This window comes from Ranitomeya variabilis, chromosome 5 (assembly GCF_051348905.1).
Source record: "Ranitomeya variabilis isolate aRanVar5 chromosome 5, aRanVar5.hap1, whole genome shotgun sequence".
In the NCBI taxonomy this organism is placed as follows: domain Eukaryota; kingdom Metazoa; phylum Chordata; class Amphibia; order Anura; family Dendrobatidae; genus Ranitomeya; species Ranitomeya variabilis.
In genome coordinates, this window is record NC_135236.1 from 512,483,763 (window position 1) to 512,502,286 (window position 18,524).

The 18,524-nt window shown below is 45.1% G+C and overlaps 1 protein-coding gene across 1 annotated transcript in view; it reads right to left on the bottom strand.

The window, feature by feature from the left end:
- AFAP1L1 (actin filament associated protein 1 like 1) overlaps positions 1 to 18,524 on the bottom strand; it is a 110,460-nt gene that overhangs the window by 50,171 nt on the left and 41,765 nt on the right. Inside the window, exons 2-5 of the mRNA XM_077265768.1 lie at positions 14,393 to 14,521; positions 12,650 to 12,727; positions 11,635 to 11,823; positions 10,890 to 10,988 (exon numbers count right to left, since the gene is read on the bottom strand). Of these exons, the coding sequence (XP_077121883.1) occupies positions 10,890 to 10,988; positions 11,635 to 11,823; positions 12,650 to 12,727; positions 14,393 to 14,521 (495 nt within the window). The remainder of the gene's footprint in view (positions 1 to 10,889; positions 10,989 to 11,634; positions 11,824 to 12,649; positions 12,728 to 14,392; positions 14,522 to 18,524) is intronic.

Genomic DNA, 18,524 nt, shown 5'->3' on the forward strand with positions numbered 1-18,524 from the left:
CAGCCCACAGAGAACTATATACAGCCCACAGCAGTATACAGCACAGAGCACAGCCCACAGAGAACTATATACAGCCCACATCTCTTCTCTTCCTCCCCTCACCTCCTCCGAGAATGTTAGCCCCCCCGCGTAAACCTGAAAGAAATATAGCGGGGGTCTCATGGCCTCATGGACCCTGTCATTTAATATGGCTTTCTGTCAGAAGAAAGGTCAAGTAAAGGTCAGGTCAGTCATCTCTGAAAGTGTGAAACTGGTTTTATCCAGTTTTTTCTGGTATGTTTGGCAGCTATTGTAACGGTTTTCTATTGGCTGTAAGCAGCTTTGCCGCTCTTTTTTTGAATATATAAACACCTGTTTTGTGGTATCTGGTCATTCTGTCAGCGGAAGAAGATAAAGAAGACACATACCCCAGGATGGAGAATCTCCTGCAACAGCTCCTGACTAGAGCCGGCGGGCGAGGATGGAGCGGACTGGATGAGGCAGTGCCTGGCTATGAAACCTATCTTAGCGCCTGCCGATGCTGTCCCTCATCCTCCAGAAGATACCCTTCGGTCGCCGTGTCAAGCCTCTCCGGTCCTGCCGACACCCACCGCTTCAGGGAGGCGCAGGAGGCAAAGGACCCCATACTCTCCTTCGGCGTCGCCGCCTGCTTCCAGCCGCAGTGTCCAAGAAGGAAGAAGGAAGTTGCGGCGCCGCCCTCCTCAGAATTCTCGCAGCCCAGCGCGAGACTTCCACCAGGAGCGTCATGACAGAGCGCCGACCGCCTCATCTGAAGCGGCCGGGATGTCTTCAACACACAGCAGCCGTAAAAGCGCTGCGGTGTCATTGGATTCTACAACAGCGGTGGCTTCTGCTGCTGCGGTCCAGACCACCGGTTCGGGAGGATCCCCTGTCATCACACTCAGAAGAGGATGAAGAAACGCCGCTTACAGCAGCTTCCCATATGAGCTTGCCCAACATGGAGGGCTCGAGCTCCAGCTGCTGTATGGAGCAGAGAAACGACCAGCATTCATCAAGGGGTGAGACTTTCAATGTTTCTTTGTCTGTCCCACACTCACATTAAAAAGACATCATAAAGAAAGTGTTAGCTGAAACTTTAAAAGAAGCTATCCCCCCCCCCCCTGCTGTCACATCAGCTGTACACAGTGCTGCAATCTCTGACATTTCATCAGCTAACACCGCCCCTGTTAACTCTTTTAAAGAAGCTCTGACATGTGAGCTGTCTCCCTTAGGATTCCATTTAAGCCCTTCTGTTAAAGAGCTTATTTGGAATAATCATTTTATCCATCTTTAAATCTTTCAATAACTGGGTGCAAGCTTTTTCTGTTTTTGCTGCAGTTTTGGGTGAAAAATCTCCCCATTTCTGCAGCAAGATATTTCAGCACTTGGACATAATCCTGGAAGCTGGAATTATGATGAAGCTTTCAGGCACAAATTATCCGTTCACCCCTTCTAGTTCAAGTAAATGCGGTGTTTGTTTCGCTTTCAACGATTCCTTTTGTAAGTGGAACAACTGTAGATTCCGCCATGAATGCTCGTTCTGTGGTAACTCACACCCTATGTCTAAATGTTTTAAGTAACAAGCAGCTCAACAGTCCTCACGTAAGGAGCCTAATTCAAAAAGCACAGACGCCAGTGATTCTGGCAAACATGTCAGTATGGCTAAGCAAATATCCCAACCAGGAGACCAGTGAGCTGCTTTTTAATGGTTTTTCTGAATGATTATTTATCCCACAATTTAAAGGGGCGGGTTGTTTTGTTGTTCCTAATTTACCCTCTTTAAAGGCTCACCCTGAGGTAGCTAGGGATAAAATTATTAATGAAATTCAATTAAGCAGAGTTTCAGGCTCTTTAACCCCGCTGTTTGTTAATTTCCATATATCACCATTGGGTATTATGCCAAAAAAAAAAATAGATGAGGGCTCTTTCCGGCTAATTCACCACTTATCCTCAAGAAATTTGGTTTTAATGCTTTAATGTCCAAGTCAGATATTAAGTCTGCTTTTAGACTTCTTCCTGTTCACCCGTGTGGATTTAATTCTTTAGATTTTTATTTTGATGACTGCTTTTTTTTTTTTTTTTTTTTTTATAAGTGCCTGCCAATGGGCTTTTCTTTGTCATGTTCGTATTTTGAAAGTTTTTCTTAATTTCTCCATTGGGTTTTACAAACTAATTGTAAGGATGCAGGTATCCTCCATTATTTAGATGATTTTTTGTTTATCGGTCCTTATGGTTCCTCAATATGCGAAGATACCCTCAATAAATTTATCCCAATGTGTGAGCACTTTGGTGTTCCTATTGCTCAAAAAAAAAAAAAAAAAAAAAGTTAGTCTGCCTAGATCCCTCGAGTTTCTGGGAATCACTCTTGATTATCAAAAAATGGAATCTGACTTCCTGATGAGAAAATTTTTAAACTGCGCATTGCGTTATCAAATTTTTTAGCCAAGAGCAAGGTCACTCTTAAGGAAATTCAATCATTGTCAGGTCTATTGAATTTTGCGGTTCGCGTCATTCCTATAGGTCGGGCTTTTGGCAGAAGTTTATAGGATGCCACTAAAGGTGTATCTTCACCTCATTCGCATGTTAGTATCCATTCTGACCTAAAGGAAGATGCTAGAATTTGGCTCTCCTTTTTGTCAGAGCATAATGGCAGATCTTTTGTCTCTGGCGATTCTTTTCCCTTTCTTTTCACAGCGGATAGCCAGTGTGGCTTCAGTATTTTATTTGACTCTCATTGGATGTCCATCCAGTGGCCAATAAGTTGGGTGTCTAAGAAACTATCTTCAAACGTAATGTGTTGGAACTTTTATTTTCTATTTTTGCAGGAATATTTATTTGGGGATCACTAATGCAGAATTCCAGGATTTTACTCCTTTCCACTAACCAGGCAGTAGTTTTATTTTTTTTATTTTTTATTTTTTTTTCTATCAACACGTTATCTTCTAAAAATACTTTTGCTGACAGAATTTTGAGACAATTGGTCTTACAATGCCTGAAAGCAAAGTTGGGAAAGAGCAAATTTCTTTTCATAACTGACTCTTTACAAAATCGTCAGTGGTCGAATTTTTTCCTGCAGGTTCCCAACGTGGATTCGGAAGGACCCTCTTACCCCTTTCAATTTGGGACATGGTTGTGGAGCGCCCCCACACCGCCGCAGGGCCGAGGGGTACCCGGAGCCGGGCCTCTAGGTCTCAGTCCTGGGGTTGTCACGGTAGCTAGACCCGGTCCGTGGCCCTGTCTGTCAGTGGGGGACGTCCGGTGCAATAAGTGATGTTGTAGCGGTGCAGTTGTGGGGTGCAGGTCGCGGTAAATAACGAGGACACCAGGTTGCAGTCTCTTTACCTCTTTACTGAAGCTCTCTGGGTCCTCAGTCCGGAATACGGCTCACCAGGCTGCGCAAGTCCGGCCGGTCCAATGGCACTTCCAGAGCTCTCCTTGCAGGTGGAAATCGGTGCCTTCCTTCTAGCGCTATGTGTTGCAGTCCTTCCCTGCTGTGCTTACGGAAAGTACCCCACAACTGTTGTGTCTGTTTCTCGTGTTCCCTCACAACAACTTAATTCGCAATGATCTTCCTCGTCCCTCCAGATACTATGGTAGGAACGCACCCGTATGACGGGGAGGCTCGGAGATCTTCCGGGACTCTATCTGCGCCCCTCTCCTGTTGGTACCCCCCTTTGCCTTCCTGGGTGATGCGTGAGACAGTCCGCCTCAAGCTAACTGCCCTGCCGTAGGTCTGAGGTATGGCTTGAAACTCTTTACCTCCTCGGCGTTCCGGCCACCGGTAGTGCGCCTCAGTAAGGTGCTGCCTCTTTCAGCACAACCCTCACTGGTATCTCCTTTCGCTTGATTTCGTTTCTCACTCAGCACAATCTATCTCGCTTCTTAGTCCTTCCTTGGGCACCGCCGCTATGCTGAGCAGGCACGGTCCCTTTACGTTCTTTCCATGCCAAGCCTCTGCCAGGATCCCACCCCTGGCAGAGGCCCTACAGTCTCTCCCTTCACAACACCCTCTGCCACCAGGTGTTGCTCCGTTCAATTCCGTCAGCGTTCTCACTAACTTCCTGCCTGACCCCCAGTTTACCCACTATGGTGGGGAGTGGCCTAATGAATAGCACCCTTAGCTCCCCCCGGAGGCCCAGCTGTGAAATGTATTGGTGACTGTGATACCTGCTCAGAGAACTCCTTCCGTGCCATCGAACGCAGCATGGCCCCCCTTAGTGGCTGAACCATGCTACTGCAACGACCAGGACTCTGGGGCGCTGCACTCCCCCCTGGTTAAACACAGTACTCCGGGACTGGGAAGAAAAACAACAATACAGGTTAGCAAAAAGACATACAATTTTGTTGAGTGCAAATAACAATAAGTATACTTAAGTAGGCTTCCCTTTATGGGAGGTGAGGACACTTGTAACGTTACAAACATAATTAACCTTATAATTTACAGAGTATAAATAACTTCTGTTACCCAACCGGGTATTCTATTTAGTGCAATTTTTGAAATAATAACTTAACATTGCCTTTAAGAAACTCACACTCTTAGTCTATCAAAGGCCTTCCTATAATCACATTATAAGGCATTTCAACTTTACATTCTCCTTCTTGTGAACCTGCAGGACCGCCTGTCCCTACGGCACCAGGCCTACTGCCTCTCCTTTCTTCTACAGGACCGCCCTGTTCAGCCAGGGCCTACTGCCTTTCGCTACTATACACAGTATAGACATAACATTCCTTTCGGTTGAAGAACTCTGAGCCAGCTCTACTCGGCCCCTTTAAGGACTCACTCTCTAACCCCTACGGGTTCACTCTCTGTCCTTAGCAATAAAGTAACTTTTCAATGGGGACGCAGGGTTTACCTTCTATCCTCACCCTCATTATTACTTCTCTTACTTTCAACTGTGCAGACCTCTACTTCTACCCCTACGGGCTCTCTGCATCTTTCCTGTCTTCAAAACATTATTCAAATTTCACATTTTAACAAATTCAACACATATAACTTAGCATGTAAAACTGTTACATTTCTTTTCAAGGCATCATTAGGGCATTACTGTTCTGCAACAGTATCTCTCTCAAGTTCAGTTTATCACATCCCCTTTAAGAGGAGAACAAGTCTTTCTAAGGTAGCTCGTCTCCTCAGCCTACCGGCCCATGCAAAGGTTCCGGCATGGTATCTTCGCAAAGTGTCTTTAACTAGAACCGGTAGGAAAGGTATCTTCGCAAAGTGTCTTTGGCTCAAACAAATAGGGCAAATATCTTCGCAAAGTGTCTTTGGCTAAAACCAGTAGGGAGCACCTTTAAGAAGATGCAAACTATTTACAAGGGAAGTTCGAATCATGCACAGTCCATGATTTCTGCAGTTCTTTAAACTTCAGGAAAACAACAGTGACCCCGGATCAACAAAGGGGTCACCTTTAACCCTAGACGGGTTTAGCAGCAAACAGGAACAGTTAAAGGAATGAACAGTTAACTATTTACATTTTCATGGTATCGAGGTTTATTCTTCTTCCGGTGGCTTGGGCTCCTGAACCCCGGCCACTGTAGCACGGACACCAGCGGCAAGCTCCGCAGGGACCACCTGGTCGCCTGCTGTCTGAATTTGAAGCCTAACTCTGTCGGCAAGTTCAGGAGCTGCTACAAAGCGTACAGTAGAAACAGTAACAAGATCTGGCAGCCCTGGATTGACCACAGTTGGGGCCGCAGGTGCCGTTCTCTCAGACTCGCATCGCTGAACTTTCCGGGCACGCCATCCTTGTGTGTTCCAGTGGCGGGTATATGTCACCTGATCCCCCTCCCGGAGTGGTTCACCTTCTCGATCACAGCAGGGGGTCTCCACATCGTAGCCGGCAACGAAGATGCCAGTAGGTAGACCCAACTCCCAAATGGAACCCCACCCCTTCTTTGGGTGGAATGCCGCCACCGTCCCTCGCCTGACAGCATCCGTCCCATCATAGATCATTTTTTTGCTCTGCAGTTCCCGTCTTTCAACTTCGGTGCGCTGTCCCCAATGCTGGAGCACGCATTGTTTGTATTGGTCCCAGGTAAGTATCGCAATAGTGAGACCTTCCATTGGAATCCCATCCTGCTCGACCCAGGGAACATCCCATCGGAACATCACCCCTCCTGGGTCCATTTCTATGGGCTCTCCCCACCTGGTTGGCAATGGTGGTAACAACTTCCCCAACGCACCGGGGGTGAGAACCGCTCGGTCGATTGTAAACGCGGGGTTACTGTTGTGGGGAGGATCGGTCGGGAGAGCAGAACCGTCCAGGGGAGTAGGGGCGCCGCCCATACCTGCGCCTGATGTGGTTCCATCGGTGCCGCTCCGGTCCGTTAACAAAGACGCTGGAATCTGCTGCAGCCCGGACCGGGGCTCCTCCAATGGGATGCTCGGATTCGGCTCCGCTGGCTGTGGTTCCTCCTCCTCTAACTCCGAGGTCGGGATTGGTGAACGTAACTCCGCTGTCGGGTCCGCAGGCTTCCGGTCCATCTCCGGTGAAGAAGGGCAGGCCGGAACTGCTTCTTCCTCGCTCAGGCACTCGCCGTTCATCATCGCCGCCTGATAATCGCTGGCAGTGCATGCACCTAACTCCGCCATTTCTCTGAGGTCGGGCTTCTCCATCACCCGCTTCCCGCCGTTGCATCTCAGGGGGTTGTCTTCTGTTTTGGGGCAGGTCATCTCTTTGCAGCCAGAAGTGCAGGGGGCGGTAGCCATTTCTCGCGCCACACTGAGAGTCTCCGCCCATAACACACCCTCCTTCTCCTGGGGTGTAGCAATGGCGGCGCCTTTTGGCGGGAACTTCTGGCGGCCAATGGCGCAGCACAATCTTGCAATAAAGTACAGTAAATCACAGTCTCTAGGCACACATGACCTGATTCTTCAGGCTTAAGTAGATCCTGTTCGTGACGCCAAGTTGGAGCGCCCCCACACCGCCGCAGGGCCGAGGGGTACCCGGAGCCGGGCCTCTAGGTCTCAGTCCTGGGGTTGTCACGGTAGCTAGACCCGGTCCGTGGCCCTGTCTGTCAGTGGGGGACGTCCGGTGCAATAAGTGATGTTGTAGCGGTGCAGTTGTGGGGTGCAGGTCGCGGTAAATAACGAGGACACCAGGTTGCAGTCTCTTTACCTCTTTACTGAAGCTCTCTGGGTCCTCAGTCCGGAATACGGCTCACCAGGCTGCGCAAGTCCGGCCGGTCCAATGGCACTTCCAGAGCTCTCCTTGCAGGTGGAAGTCGGTGCCTTCCTTCTAGCGCTATGTGTTGCAGTCCTTCCCTGCTGTGCTTACGGAAAGTACCCCACAACTGTTGTGTCTGTTTCTCGTGTTCCCTCACAACAACTTAATTCGCAATGATCTTCCTCGTCCCTCCAGATACTATGGTAGGAACGCACCCGTATGACGGGGAGGCTCGGAGATCTTCCGGGACTCTATCTGCGCCCCTCTCCTGTTGGTACCCCCCTTTGCCTTCCTGGGTGATGCGTGAGACAGTCCGCCTCAAGCTAACTGCCCTGCCATAGGTCTGAGGTATGGCTTGAAACTCTTTACCTCCTCGGCGTTCCGGCCACCGGTAGTGCGCCTCAGTAAGGTGCTGCCTCTTTCAGCACAACCCTCACTGGTATCTCCTTTCGCTTGATTTCGTTTCTCACTCAGCACAATCTATCTCGCTTCTTAGTCCTTCCTTGGGCACCGCCGCTATGCTGAGCAGGCACGGTCCCTTTACGTTCTTTCCATGCCAAGCCTCTGCCAGGATCCCACCCCTGGCAGAGGCCCTACAGTCTCTCCCTTCACAACACCCTCTGCCACCAGGTGTTGCTCCGTTCAATCCCGTCAGCGTTCTCACTAACTTCCTGCCTGACCCCCAGTTTACCCACTATGGTGGGGAGTGGCCTAATGAATAGCACCCTTAGCTCCCCCCGGAGGCCCAGCTGTGAAATGTATTGGTGACTGTGATACCTGCTCAGAGAACTCCTTCCGTGCCATCGAACGCAGCATGGCCCCCCTTAGTGGCTGAACCATGCTACTGCAACGACCAGGACTCTGGGGCGCTGCAGTTGCACTCTGATACAGTATTTTATCAAAAAATCGTTATCTAATAGATCATGGGCTGACTATTCGGCTGCATGGCTGAAATGGAACAATTTTTGCAACCTACATTATTTTGACCCAACAGTTTCTAATCCGGTAGCAGCACTAAAGTTTGCTGAATCGATAGTAGAAAACGGTTTGTCTTACTCGGCAATAGCGAAATGCCTAGCAGGAGTTTCATTTTTCCTTTAAACTTTCTGGCAGTATTGCTTTAACTAATCTTTTCCCAGTAAGCAGTTTTTAAAAGGCTTTAGGAAAACCAATTTTATACCTGACTCGAGACCACCTATTTCCCTGTCTTTATTGAAAGAATTGTGCTCCTGTCTCATCCACGTTTATGTAAGTTTTGAGGAAGCCTTATTATTTAGCTCTATTTTTTCTCTGTCCTTTTTTGGAGCACTTCGCGTTGGTGAGGTGGTTTCTGTTAAGAAATCGGAGCCTTCGGGACTCATGATTTTGGATGTCCAGATTCATGAGTAGTTTTTTAATTTTATTTATAATAAAATTAAAGACAGATCAATTAGGCAGGGGATCTAGGTTGAACATTAAAGCAATCCATGTCTCAATCATTTGCCCTGTTGATAACATGGCAAATTGGATTAAGGTCAGACCTATGGGACAGGGCCCATTATTCATTCATAGTGATTTTTCTCCGGTTACGGTCTTTCAATTTAATTTTGTCCTAAAGAAATGTTTAAGCTTTTTGGGTAAAAAACACCTTAAAATCACATCTCATTCGTTTAGAATCGGAGCAGCTACGGAGGCCTCTAGGGCCGGGCTTTCTGATTCAGGGATAAAGGAATTGGGAAGATGGAACTCCAAAAGGTTCAAATTATATGTACGACATGATCTTTATGACTATTAATTATTGTTTTTCTTTCAGGTCCGCTAGTCATTTGGATAGTCGGACACTCTTTTATCTTCTGGGCCAGGAAGAGGGCCAGCCAACGATCTTATACTAAATATTTATCCTTTAATCCTTCTGATATTCAGGTCTGGTGGCATGGAGTTTGCGGCTTGAAATGGCATTGCCTGGTTGCTGAAGTGAAGAAATGGCTAATTAAATTTCCTTCCCCTGATTTAATTATATTTCATGTAGCTGGGAATGATCTTGGAAAAATCAGGACTCTTGACTTATTATCGGCCATGCGATCCGATTTTATTTATCTTAAACAAATTCTGCCTGATTCAAACTTTGTTTTTTCAAGATTATTCCCAGACTTTTGTGGCACAACAATTAATTTTCTTTTTTAGATAAAATCCGGAGAAGGGTCAATAAATCCATGGAAAAATTTTTTCTTTTAATTTCAGGGTTTTCATTCCGGCATTTGGATTTGGAGGGTTTTTTACTGGGCCTTTATAGGCCTGATTTGGTTCATTTATCTGATATTGGCCTTGATATTTTTAATTTGGACTTACAAACTATCATTGAAAAATGGCTGTGTGGTTTGGGGGGGGCCATGTCTCGCTGAGTCATGGCCTTGTGGGAAAATCACCCATGTCTGGGTGGATTGGTTTATTGGAAAAGTTTGGTACTTTGGTTTTATAATTTATGGAGTTTATTTATTGGTGATTAATTAATTTATGTAACCCTAAATAAACTACACGGCCATTTTTATCCACAATTAAAGCGTTTTGTGTTTTTATTGTATGAATGGGTTCTATGAGGCCATGGCCCCACAGTCCAGAAAAAAAAAAAAAACTCTCCTCACCTCTCCTCGTGCCCAGCGTTGCTTCCTGCTCCTGTCTCAGCAGCTGCAGTCTGCCCGGGACACAGCAGGTGCGCGATGATATGACATCATCGCGCACCCGCAGTGTCAGAGGCAGAGCGGGGAATGATGGGAGAGGAGCGTCTGTAGACGCTCTCTCCTCCATCATTGCATTCAACTGTACCGGCGTCTATACGCCGGTATAGTTGAATGCGATGGCGGGGGCGGCGGATTGAGCGGCCCACCACTGGCACCGGCCCTTCTGGCATTTGCCAGAAGTGCCCTATGGCCAGTCTGGCCCTGCTTCAACGCATCCTGGATCAAGACTAGAATACAAAATGTCAGCATTGATGAATTGGCTTCATTGTTTCCATATAAGCAGTATGAAAGGACTATGGGAGGTATTATCAAGACTTTTTTGTCTTCATCCAGGGTCCTCTGGAGTATTAAGTGGTGCATTTCTCAGCAGCCCATGCATGAGTACATTTCTGCTATAATCAGAGCAACTTTCAGCTTAAATTATAGTGAATCTGTCAGATTGTACTAGGCCGCACCAATTTTTAAAAGGTTTTAACAACTGGCAGAAAAACACCAAAAGTCCCAACAATTTGTAATTAGCAACTTTTGTACGCCAGTGTTCAGTCGAAAAGTACTTGATGAATCAGCTCCGGTATGTTAAAGTGAACCAGTCACTAGATTTTGCTAAGTAAACTACAGGCATTGTCAGGTTGGTGTTATACTGATTAAAATGATACCCGGGGAGAAGAAATCTGTCTTGTGGTTCTTGTGTAATCAGAGTTAGAACCTGACAATGCCTGTAGTTTACCTGTTGACAGGTTCGCATTAAAGGTTTTACCTCACACATTGCTTGTATCTGGCAACTTCAGAAGCAGATATCGGCTGAGAGATGGGGTGTCAGGGTGTTGGACCCACACTTCTTTCATTCTTCTCTAATAGGTCATCATTCAATTGTTAGGTTCTGGACAACCTCTAACCACTGGTGAGGCCCAATGTTCTGGCTGACGGGGACAGAGTGAAATAACCCTGCACTACAATGTAATGTTACCGCTTTCCACTCTGTCTAGAAGTGGTTAATGCCACTTACAGGAGTGTTTCTGTTCTCCATTGATCTGCGTCAGGGGATAATTATTATCGGCTTCTTCGTAATATCCGTCTTCTATGGAATTTGGAGGACTGGAGCTATCTGTACAAAACAGGGAAACAATCACTAGGAACATAACATAACATCGTACTGCTTGATGTCACAATGTAACACTATATAATGGTAAATATAACTTTGTATTGGGCTTAAAGGGTTTAACCGGCCTTAGGCTACGAGTCTGCAGTCACCATGACTTGTGAATCTTCACACTGCACACACTACACATGGTGAGGATTCTCCGCTGCTGGCTTCGAGAGCGGTGGTCATGTGGCCACAAGTATGTAATTGGCATACATGCGGTCATGTGCCAACTTGATGGGTGCAGCCTTGCTCAATGAAAGTGTATTGATCAAGGCCGGACACAGTTTAGTCAGAATGTGGCCAGAAGTATACAAATCGCATGATGGACCATTACCGATAATTTCACCCAAGAATCCTTACAGCGTGCCGGACAACCTCTTTGAAGAGAAGCTCTACTTGGACAACAACGGTTTTCCAAAACATCACAAATGATTACCTTTAACTTGCTGAAATCCTTTTGTATTCTCTTGGATTAAAAAGGCCATAGACCAAACTGCGTAAAACTGTTGGCATCCAGGTGCCAATCAACGCACCCATCAGTGGCATACGGTACACATATCAGTAGCACTGGACTATGGCAGGTACGGAAAAGATGGAAATTACTTACTGCGAGAGGTAATATATTCTGTGGACTTTCCTGGTCCCAATGGCGCCGCTTCTTCATAATAATCTTCTGGTGGTGGAGTAGTGGGCAATGGTGGTGGAGGGATACAAGGCGGAGGTGGAGGTGGGGAGCATTGGCCTTCCGTTTCTCTGTAGTCATCCTGCATATCCCGTAATTCCTGCAGGTCACAGTCTAGAAAAAGAAAAAAAGAACAGAGGTCGTTAACCACTTATCTCAGCAACATCCACATTTCCTTTATAGAGCCCAGCATTCAAAGCGGATCATTTCCAGTAATGTAGTTAATATGGGAGATTGGGAAACTATGTGCGTAGTTCCTCACAAACAAGTGTTACATTTAGTGGAGGACAAAGTAGTGAGAAGTTTTACAAGAATGACTCACACAGTAACCGTGTGGATGGGGGTATTAGGGTGGTCCGATAGTAAAGCTACTAAATGGCTCGGTTTACTGCTACATTGTTTCCTTCAGTGCTGAAGACCAGTAATGGGATGTCACAATGGCCATCTCAGCTAACATTTCAGTTTGTCATAGTGATCATGATGCTATGACACAGTGGGGATGTTAAAGTGGTTTACTATTGAAAACCTGTCCCTAAACTAGGTCATCAATGTCAGATCGGTGAGGTCCAACATTGGACACCTACACCGGTCAGGAAGATTAAAGGAGGCATAGAGCCCTGGAAGTGACCCCTCCGTACACTGTGCAATACCTGTGGATAGGACTCCAAGCTCTCTCAGAGCACCGGCAGAACCAATCAGCCACTACACAATGTGCCGGCCCATGTCATTTTCAGAATGTGATGACTATCAGCTGATCGGTAGAAGCGCCTGATGTCAGACCCCTCCACTGATCAGATACAAATAACCTAAAGGGGTTGTACACAACTTAAAGAGAAAAAAAAGTGCTCTAGCCCCAAGCCTTTGTCCCCTCTCTATACTTGCTCTACATAGTGAAAATCTTCACCACAATCTTGACCTATTCTATGAAGCAATAACTTACCAAATTCCTCAAAGAGGGACTCCACGAAGCTGGTGCCATTGTGGTACGCTGCAGTGTTCATGTACTGAAAGTCCTCTCCTAGAGAGATCACATACAATATACGAATTAGTACAGAACTGGAAATGGAATAGCCACACTTCCTTCCACCAGCGGAGGACTATCCTATAAGTAATGGGTTTCCAAAAACACTATGGACTTTCACTTGGTAGAAAAAAGTATGAGTATACACATATACTGCATTAATACAGTTAAACCACAGAAATCCATATTTAACCTAAACATTTCGCCATTTAATTCAGTGAAAGGCACATAATTTAAATGGCGACCATCAGCTACTCCAGAAGAATTTTATATAATAGCAAATAAGCAGGGTTACCATAGATATATATCCACGATGCGTGTTCCATGTAAATTGATCTTAGAGAGTATAATAGCCCCTGAGGAAGCAAGTTCAATACATGCAAGACACACTATATATATATATATATATATATATATATATATATACACATATATATATTTATTTATTACACACACCCTGCTGTGTGCATTATGCCCAACCGTGTATGTGGATTTGTGGACTTACTGCCACAGGGCCGGGTCTAACCAGGAAGGGGAGTAACTAAGAAGCCACCTTGGTGTTCACTGGAGCCTCTATTGGGGAGGTCAGGCTTATGCGTCAGGTAGCCAGATTCCACTCCTGGTCAGAACCCAGTACTGCAGTTGCTGACCCCAGGGGTCACGTACGCTGACTATTTAGGGCTTAGTTCAGACACGCTAGTCTAGGATGCTGGATCTGGGCCACAGAAGGACCAGGAAATAGTGTTCATGCACTGGGACCAGGGAACTTTGGAAACAGGCCTGGCCAGTCCAGGACCAGGGGACGAGGTTCAGGCCCTGGCAGCTTTGGGACCAGTAGATGAGGTTAAGGCATAATAATAATTCTGCTAAACTGGAATATATCACGGTATTGGCCTTAAAGGGAACCTCACCAGTACAGATATAAATTGCACTGTTCCAATTAAAGACCTAAAGAGGCATTGCGGTCTCAAAGTGATCATCCATCCAGCTATCCACTGGATAGGTTATAACTATTAGATCAGTTGAATGGAGCAACAGATTGCTCATGAGCAATTCCTCTATAATCAGTCTAAAGATTGTAAGATAGACGACTGCATCACTTGACTATCTGTCAATCCTACAACCTTGAAAGGAACGGCTGGGCACAAGAGTGACCTTATGCTTCATTTAACTGCTCCTGGCTGTGCTCCAGGCGAGTACCAGGGTGAAGTGGTGGACACAAGATACCAGTCAATGTTTAGTGGGGTTCCCAACCGTGGGCTTACAGTTCTCACCAGTTATCCGGTGGATAGGTGTTATTTGCTTGGAATAGCCCTCAAAGTATTGTGCCCGTCTAGGAGTACTCTATGCTTATGTCTCCCATTGAAGTCAAACAGCTATAACCAAATGCTTTCTAGTTTTAATAAAAATGTTTTTAGTTTATCCAAATAACAAAGCAAGTTAAAGAAAAATAAAGGAAGAAAAATACAAATCGAAAACCAATAGACATATAGAAGAAAAAAAAAAAAATTATAATGAAGGATGCTCATGGAGCAAGTTGTAAAAATTAGATATTATCAGTTGTCAAGCCCAGTTAGTAACAGGAGACAATAAAGAGATACCAGGGTATTTAGTAAGCACCGGTTCCCTGCATTAGTCACATCCTCGATGAGGGATTCCTACCCGGAGATGGCTGCAGTTGGCGTAGGATATTACATACTGCACTTTGCTTCTCCCTAGTGGTGGCGCTCAGGAATTCGTGGTCCAAAAGCTTCAGTAACACATTCAGTTCTGGCAACAGCTGGTCTAGAACTAGGATAGATAAAAATACACATTCAGATTACTATATTAGGAAAGCATAAGAAATTATTAATCCCATAGTTTCAAGTGTCAGATGTACAACTGGAGGTACAAGTGCAATAACCCAGTGACCGGAAAACTGGCAAATTGTGGATTCTAAACGTTTGCTTAATATTCCTCATGGTGCTATGGTGCTGGGAACATGTTCCTTTTTCTGATTTAGATAAAGGGGCTATATATTTCCAGCTATCTGATTTCTATTGGTTTCAATAGGGCTAAATGGTGCAGTGTTGTGTGACAGCAATTCGACAGGTTGTGCCATCAAACATTTGTGCGACTTGTCAGCGCCACCTTGTGTGACCATCTTATAGTTGTGATTTGGCTGTTAAGAAAAAAAAAATCCTATCACAGTAACTAATTTATGACATAGCTGTCGGCCAAACAGTGATGTGGGCAATTGCTCATCTCGACAGTCTCTCCCATACACAGAAGTAATAATTTGGCCAGGTGTTCTTTGCGCCAATGCCAGACATGTCTGATGACTGCTTATCTATGGGAGAACAAAAAGATGGGCAGTCCAGAAGCAGACATGGTGGATCGATATCTTCCCTTACAATAAGGGCTCCCATATACAATAGATAGCCGTCCTATATGTACAGTATTTGGGCCTTAACCCACATATGACCTGAAGTCTATGGTACCAAAGTCACGTGCAACAAGCAACTGAAAATCAATCTGCGTTGGATTCTTTACAACCACAACGTTCTGGCTGGAGCTGGTTGTGGGTTGCAGTACAACGGTCAAGCAGTAGATGTCGCAATGTGATACTGAGATTTCATGTCTCAACACCTCGCCTTGTCGCCCCACACAGATTTAGGTGGTCCGCACAGGAACAAAGCACTCTACTAAATGCAATATAACCTAAATCAAGTGCATGAGAGTCACTCCACCTGAAATGTATAAATAAACCGCCATGCACCTTGTGACCAGGCTTAAATTAATACATACCCAGTCTAGGGACCTATTCACATGTTCATTTTTATCGCACATGTGCTATCCGTTTTTAATTGACCTATAGTCTTTGGTACTTTTCACAAGTCCAAATAGAGACATGCCATACTTTGGTCAAATTTACAGAACAAACTCACCCAATGGATCAGTAAAAAAATAAATAAGAAATGGACAGCAAACATATCTATGTTGCATCCATGTGTTGTGTGAATAAAATCAATGTTAACACTGGTATGAAAGTACCTGATTAAGTAGGCACACACCCCTTTAATAAGGGCAATAGAAATAACTAGTAGTTAGAGAGTTGTTCAGCCTTAGGGTACAAGTCTATGTGACTGCAGATTTTGAATCCTCACATCAAACACACTGAATGTTGTGAGTAGTCTGTGCAAGTATGAAATTTGTATACATGCCGTCAGTCATGTGCCGACTAGACGTGCATGGCGCATACTTGCAGTCACATGACCACCAACTCCCAGCACCAGGGAATCCTCACAGCAAGCAATGTGAGGATTCAAAAGTCTGCAGTCACAGACTGACTGCAGACTTGTACCCCAAGGCCGGATAACCCCTTTTAAGAAGGCCTGTCACTGGCATTTTTCTTTAGTTCCTGCACCCCTCAGTTTCTAAGATATAGCCTTTTCCTACAGAAATCTAGACTTGTCAGCCACGGGGGCATCAACTCTTTTTTGGGAGTCTTCTTTCGGGTCGCACAGTTGGTGAAAATTACAAGATTTAAATACAAGGAAGAGGGGGTCATGTTTCAGGAACAAAAAAGTGAACACTAGCATTTACATCAGGTAAAAAATATGTTATGGCAAGTGATAGCTCCTCTAAGTTAGTCATGCATTAACCGAGGAACACTACTCCAAACGCCAAGAATTTACTCCAGAATCGTTACTTTGCATGAGTGAACTTAAGGTAAAATCTGCATTTTTCCAAATGTCAAATGCTTTACAGTAAATGCTTGTGATGGGAAAATCACTTGTGATTTCCTAGAAATGGCCGACATTCACAGTATGGAGAGAACATGAAGAGCACTTGTGAGATCTCAGCCTCCAGTATGTGAGGAGTGGAAGAGGCAGGTGGAATGTGAACAATGAGACTTATACAAAGGCATGTGAGGAGAAATGCGTTATCTGGGCTGTGTACAATGGCAGAACATCAAGGCTGAAGGCATTAATATGAGTAATACCAAGACAGGCGGTGACGGCTCACACACAATCCAGGTACAAAGCGGTAACTGTCTGCACATTTCTACATATGTCAAGGTTTGATTTATACTATATCTATGTTATAATGTTATCAGCTGCAAATACTAGTGGTGGACACTGCTGGGAAAGATGGCAACCATAAATCTGTGTCCTGTCAGAGAATTGTTCCTTCTTAACCCTTCACAGGTTTGCCAATACTCCGCACACAACTTTCACTAGGAACATTCAATGTCTAGGTTAGGACTATAAAGAATATGTGGAGCCCATATATATGGCAAAATTGCACCTAACTGTTCACCTGCCGATGTGGTCCTGTTCCTGATGCGCAGTGAACAATCAGTAGTAGGCAGTTTGATCGCCATTGTTCTCGGCAGTGCAAGTCCTGTCTCTTGCTATGGAGAACTATGATCTTTGGGCAAACCAAAAGGACATTTCACACAACAAACCATTTGCTAGTTCTTTGGGTGGTTGGCAGCCTGATTACACTGCATGATTGGGAAGCAAGCATTCCTAGGTACGTGTTCATGATAATTTAGTAGTGTAAAGGCATTTTAAGACAGGAGGAAGTTAAAGTTCCCTGGGTTTCAGTCACGGGGGTGACAACAGCACTGGTTCAGTCACTACTATGTATAGAGGAACTACTGTAAATGCACCTAATGCGGAGCTGCTCTCAGTCAGTGCCAGAGAAGCTGTTTCAGGGACTGCTCTCTAAGCACAGAGCGGTGACTGAACCCACGATGGCGCCACCCCTGTGACTGAAACCGTGACCTCTGCCAGAGGGGAAAAAGTTCATTTTCAAAGTGCGGCAGTCTGATAGGTTCAGAATGCTAGTAACCTGCAGATTAATCCCATATCTGGAGGTTAACGTTTTTTCACGGGACATTCCCTAAAAGGAACATCTGAAGATGCCCTCTTAATTTTAAGGTGTTTAGGTGCAAATTAGAAGGAGTAGCCACCAGCTAGAAGTCTGTTAGTGATGACAGTAGAGATCACACCAATGAATGATGAGGAACACTGAAGTAGTAAAACCTTTGATGTTACTCTACTTCTTTGCTGGCTTCCCATCCACAAATCCCAAGGACAACATCTGCAAGGAGATTGCATGTTCTCCCCATGTTTGCGTGGGTTTCCTCTGGGTTCTCCAAAGATGTACTGATAGGGAAACTAGATGTTGAACCCCAATGGGAACAGTGGTGCATTGTAAAGCGGTGCGGAATAGGTTGGTGCCATGTAAGCAAGCACAATAAAAGGGCCTTGTATTTTATTCATGGCGGGTTTGACATCTGATCACATGGGGCATGCAATCTTAAAATGCTTTTAGATTTCCTCTTTTCAGAACAGCAATATTGCAAAAACGATTACGACTGTAGCACTCACTGTCATGGAGCTTTTCCATTGGACATATAGTATGTATACCAGTGTGTATTGAGTTAACGCCACATCGTATGTCAATTTCCACTGCAATTTTTTCCACTGTGCGTGAAGGACATTTGGTAAAATCTCACACTTTTCTGTTACTATAATACTCTACAGATTTCCCATCCACAAATTCAGATCGTAAATCATAACAATCCTTAGATAACAATGCTTAATTGTGACAAGTAGTGTCAACATCAAAAATTATAACGAAATATATTTATTGGAAACAATGGCCTCCCGCCAATAAGTGGTCAATGTCAGCTTGTTAAGATCACATTCCAGACATTAGAGTGATGAAGGTTGGTTATCAACAAATGACCCTCCTCATGTGCAATCAATCCACAGGATCACACAAACAATACTGGGAAAGA